At 32.1% G+C, this 5889-nt stretch overlaps 1 protein-coding gene across 1 annotated transcript in view; it reads left to right on the top strand.

The window, feature by feature from the left end:
• Window positions 1-5889, top strand: part of Kdm6a (lysine (K)-specific demethylase 6A) — a 202156-nt gene that overhangs the window by 107655 nt on the left and 88612 nt on the right. The window contains exon 6 of the mRNA XM_013030841.1: window positions 3211-3331. Within this exon, the coding sequence (XP_012886295.1) occupies window positions 3211-3331 (121 nt within the window). The remainder of the gene's footprint in view (window positions 1-3210; window positions 3332-5889) is intronic.

The raw sequence follows: 5889 nt of genomic DNA, 5'->3' as shown, positions 1-5889 counted from the left end.
TACAGAGGGGTTACAATTACATGGGCAAGATAATGAGTACATTTCTTATCAAGCATTGTAGCCTCCTCCTTTGTTTCCCCTTCCTATCCCTTCCCGTCCTCCCCCCTAAAAATCACCATTGCTTTAAAAGGTATTTCAGAGGTAGTGAGTGCTACTAAGGTTTTAGCTTTCTATCATTGTCTTTTAAAAATTATTCACAATGGCAATCATGAAGTAAATTGAAAAATCCGTAGAGATAATTTTGTTGATTTAAAAGCTTTTAGATTATAATTAATGCAATAATATATGCAACATTGTCCACTTTTTATTACAATTGAGAATATGCTTTTAACTATTTCAGGACTATAACATTTCCATACATTGTATTATAAAAGTATTTTATAGTTTATGGTAATTATTTCTCATTCTAAAATTCTGTCAGAATTCTGACACCAGCAGAAATGATGAGTTCTAGTGATTTAGTCTAATTTGTACTACAGAAATTTTGCTGTGGCTAAATGTGTTTTATGAGATACAAATACACTAATATGGCAAACAAAATTAAGATGTAGTCTGGAATGCTACTGAATTACCTCTACCTCTATACTTATACCTCTCCCTCCTTTTTTCCCCTCCCTCCATCCCAGCTGAATATGCACACACGTGAGAACAATAGGTAAAAGTTTAGAAAGAAAAGGAACTTGGTTAGATAAGTTTGTCTATCAGTAGGTAAAAGTAAAAATGATTTCACTGTAGAAAGAACCTAACTGCTGGTTAACACTAAGCAAAAATAAAAAAAGATACTGAATTTGAATCGTGTTTGTTTTTTTAATTTTTTTTTTGTCTTTTCTTTCTTGGTACTGGGGATTGAACCCAGGACGTTGAACTTGCTAGGCAAGCACTTTGCCACTGAGCTACTACATCCCAGCCCTGGGTGTTGAATCTTGAAGCATAATAATAGATTGTGAGGGGAGCTGGAATGAAAATGTATCACATTCAAGATCAGGAAGTCAGCCTTTCTCTTTAGTGTGTTGATAGAGAATATGTTAAAGCCAACTCATATTTCTTTGTGCCTCTGACATTGTGAACCAAGCAGAAGACAAAATGTCCCCATGGAATAAGATACCCACAAATGCTATGCTTAGAGAAAAGGTGGAATAGAAACCTAGAAAGCGTAGAAAATGTCCCCCCCTCGCCCCTCCCCCCCCAGAAGTTGTTATTGATATTCTGGGTGTCTTCTCCCTCTCTTTCTCATAAACTGTTACATCTTCTTTTCTAACTTCTTTTCTGTTTTTATTCCCCCTTTCCTATTTTTCAGCTTTCATTCTTTTTCTTTTATGTCTATGACTCCTGTCTGTTTGGTTTTTTAAAAACTAGAACACATGGACATTATTTAGTTATGACCCATTTGTGTCATTAGATAACTTTCTGACCCATATCGTAAGGTAAGAAATGTTGTGATACATTTTCTGCAATTTTTATTGCTACAAAATATGCCTAAAATTTAGCCACGTCACAAATGTATATTTTATGCCTTTTAAAAATTTATAAGATCATCATTTTGAAGAAAAATGAAACATTGCCAGCATTCAAGAAACTTCCAAAATCTTTTACAAATTGTTTCCCAGCCATATTATATGTTGTAGTTGGCATAATTTATTGCTACAATTGTTACTTTGATCTTTTAAATTTTTTGATGGTGTTGGGGATCAAACTCAGGGCCTCATGCATGCTACGCTTGATCACTGAGCTCTATCAAACCCTTTTCCCTAATCTTTTTAATGCTCCCACCTATAAACATTTGTTGTCTTCTCTCCAAATGTGGGTGCATTGGTTGAAAACAATAAATACTAAGGCACCTTTGAATTACGATGGTAATTTGTACACTGGCATTTCTTTCTTGTGAGACCTTTGACCCCAACTGTACCTCACCTCAATGCTTATACATAGATACACACACACATATATGTATATGCATACATACATATATAAACAAATATATGCATATATAAACAAAAAATCAAACAGATGGATATCCGTCTCTTCTACAAGAAGAAAATTACTGTCAAACCAGTTATAAAGGTATCTGATGGCAGACTTAGTACACCCCCTTTTAAAGATTTCTAATTTTATGATATATATAAATATATAAAAAACTGTACACTTTTTTGAAGTCAATGCATAAATCCATCAGAATAAAGTTACTAAAGACATGAAGTATTTTGCTGTTTTGTGAGATATTAATTTGAATTTATATAAATGACTAGTTTTTACTTTAAAGGAATCTAAGATTCAAAATAGCCATCTTTATTTAATATTTGTAGGGTTAGAACTAGTTATAAACCTATATAATGAATACATTAGCTTGTACTTCAAAGAGACTTTAAATCTTAGAGTGATTTAAATATCTGACATGCTGTTATAGCTGATATTATAACTTAAAATTTAAAGTAGACCGTTCATTACTATTTCCATGCTCATTATTTAGTAGGAAACATGATCAAAACAAGCAATGTAAAAAATGTATTTAGTGAGATGTCTATCTCAGTTTGGCCTACTAGTAACTAAATTAATTCTTTTCATAAAGAAATACGACATGAATTTGACTGAAGATAGGCAAGTGTAGTAGAGTTTAGGAAAAACAACCCAGAAAATAGACTCACATGAATATAGACTTTTGATGTAGAAACAAAGAAAGTAGTACTATAGAGCTGTAGAGTAAGGGTGATCTTTTTGGCATATGGGGCATGATCTTTTTGACATAAATATGAAAAATATAAGAAATTACTTTATGCAGTATGAAAGATAAGGTACAGATGATTTGTAAACTTAAACATGAAAGACATAAAACTAAGTTTTAAAGAATAATTTTGATGAAGTATGCTAGAACAGAATCCTTCCTCCTTTAAAGCCTTTCTATATGCCCCAGAAATTCCAGAAGCAGTAAAATCAGTTATTTATAGATGCTTTCCCCCCCCAAAAAAAACCAAACACTGTCTGGTCAAATAATTTAGAGTGAATTTAACCGATCTTTCTTTCCTCTTTTTATATGACATTAGATTATGCATTTAATTACATAGAAAGTCACAAAAGCTTTTTTGCAGTTATTCTCCTTAACACATATTCACATCATTTTTATCACTTAAAACTGTATTATCTAAAACATGTTATATTGTACTATCAAACAAAAATTCTTGCATGTGTTAAAAAGTTATGTCTGTATTCTTTCAGGGCAATTAAAGCATTTCAGGAGGTGCTTTATGTTGATCCCAGCTTTTGTCGAGCCAAGGAAATTCATTTACGACTTGGGCTTATGTTCAAAGTGAACACAGACTATGAGTCTAGTTTAAAGGTAGGTTGTTGGGTGTTTTTCAAGATACAATGTTTTATTTCTTTTTTTGTTATTAAATATTAAAACATTGAGAAATGCTGTAATTTATCTTAGTACTTTAAAAGAGAATCTGAAAATTTAGATGATGTGATTATCAACTATGACTGAAAGATAAACCAGGTTGAGTTTCACCATGCAAGGGAGTTATGATGTTAACTCTTACATGGTAACTGGTTTTGTTTTATTTTTAAGTTTTGACTATAGTCTGTCATAAGGAAAGGGTGAAGATTTCAATCTCTTTTGACATCTAGATCACTTTCCTCTAAGGAACTTGCCATTGTAGAGATCACAAGTAGCTACTTAATGATGCTTTATCTGTGAGCCAATTATTAGTGATCTCTTGGTGTGGATCTCATTAGAAATCTGTTCATCTCTACCATCAGGACATGTCTTATGTATAAACTATAGAAAAGAATATTCTCAAGGCACATAAGACTGTTTTTTGTGTATAAAATTGTTTTTTTTTTTTTTTTGAGTATAAACCATTTTGGGAAAAGAAAGGAAGTTGTTGATTAAATATCTGTCTACTTATAAAAGTTAGGTATTTATCCAGGTTTTCATTTTTTCATTGAGTTTTTCTTGTGATGTTTTTGACATTACTTTTAATGGACTTTATACAATAGTACTTTCTTGTGTGAAAAAAGAAAAGATTAGAAGTTGGTGTTGGAGGAAGCTCACGTTTTTCTGAATTCATAACTATAATTGTTGCTATTATCTAAATATCTCCAAAGTAGAAAAATTTGTAAGTACTTTGCCACATAAAGAACAATGCTGATGGTATAAAAGAGATAGATAATCCCAGACACTAATGTAAATTGGGAAGGGTTTAGATCACAATGCTGGAATGTAAATGCAGTCAAAGGATAAGACTTAGGGTAATTTTAACTACTGTGTAATTACCAGTTGCTGCCTGGAAGTTACCAGTTTTCCTCAGTCTTTGAGCAGCATTTTCCTAAACTATGCTGTGACATGTCAGTGGATTTGAGTGGAAAGTTCAGACCTTATGTATTTTAATACCTTATGTATTTTAACACCTCCTATTGGACAATCACGGTTTATATTATCTATAAAGACTTAATTATTTTTACTTTATTTTTATCTTTTTTTTTAAGTGCTAAACTTGGTTTTGAAATTTTATTAAAAATATATTTGCAAACATAAAATTTAGGATGAAAAATGCTCATTTTCAAACATGTAATAACAATATTTGCAAACATACACAGATGTTATAAAACCCATACCATTAAAAATGTTAATGATGCTGTATTGTGCTCATAGAATGAAAACCTTGCTGTCATTCCAGAGCTTCTTGTCTCCATGTTTCAGTGAGCTGAGAATCTGGTACAGTGAAAGTCATGAGAGTCACATGGCCAAAGCAGTAATATGGAATAAAAGATTACTTTAAACATAGTTTAAAAACATTTTCTAAGGGAAACACAACTTTGCAATTTTTCACACTTCAAAGTGATGACATTGCCTTTATTTTTATCTTTAAGTAATTGTATAAAGGAGTTACTGTTCAACAAAGCACTATATGAGTACACTGCATCTTGATCAGTGTCACTCCTTTAATCATTTTTTCCCTGTTCCCTCTCAAACCTATCCCTTTTCTCAGTTTTCTTAATTTTCTAGAATATGCATTATTTTATAACTGTATTCTCTCCCCTTCTCTCTTCATTTATCTTCTCTTGGTCCCCTCCCCTTGGTCCCACCCCCATGTTATCATGACATTTAACATTTTCTTGGTGCAAAATAAATATATTTGAGCATTTTTATTTGAGCCTGTTACATTTTTGGTAGCAATTTGGTAAATATTCCTCAGGAAATGTATTTTGAGCAGAAAAAGTAACCAAATATGTACCAAATTATGGAATGTAATTGCCTCTGAATATCAGTACAGTAATATCTTAAATCTATGGATGCAAAACTTATTTTTTCAAGAAGGTAGCAATATTTAAAATCTCCTATAATCAAGGGGAAAAAGTATACATTGGTCCTCAGGTAATTGAAAGTGTTCTTGCTTTACTTAAACTCAAACAAAACATTCCACTGTGTCACTTCTATTTGTTCAGGCATAAATTTAAACCTTTAATTCATAGTGATCTTAGCAAGCTTGCTTTAAATTAGGGCATCCTTCTATTGGAAGGCTTTTCCCTTCAGTATTTAAAATACTTAGTAGCATTCTGATATCTCTTACTTGTATGAACATAGAAAAGAATTTTAAGAAACCTTCATTTCTCTTCCCTATAGTGTGAATTTTAAATGAAACCTTTCATCCTAACATTGGCCTTTCAAGCCTTCTCTTTCTCCAGTGTATATTCCTGTCTATTATAAGGAAAATCTTAAAACATCAACATTTTTTATTTGAAGAGACTATTTTAGTTTTTTTTTTTTGTTTTGTTTTGTTTTGTTTTGTCCAGTGGTGGGGCCTGAACTCTGGGCCTGGGCGCTGTCCCTCAGCTCTTCAGCTCAAGGCTAGCGCTCTACCACTTGAGCCACAGCGCCACTTCCAGCTTTTT

The sequence above is a fragment of the Dipodomys ordii genome, unplaced genomic scaffold, assembly GCF_000151885.1.
Source record: "Dipodomys ordii isolate 6190 unplaced genomic scaffold, Dord_2.0 Scaffold134, whole genome shotgun sequence".
Taxonomy (NCBI): Eukaryota; Metazoa; Chordata; class Mammalia; order Rodentia; family Heteromyidae; genus Dipodomys; species Dipodomys ordii.
This window is presented reverse-complemented; position numbering and strand designations above follow the sequence as displayed.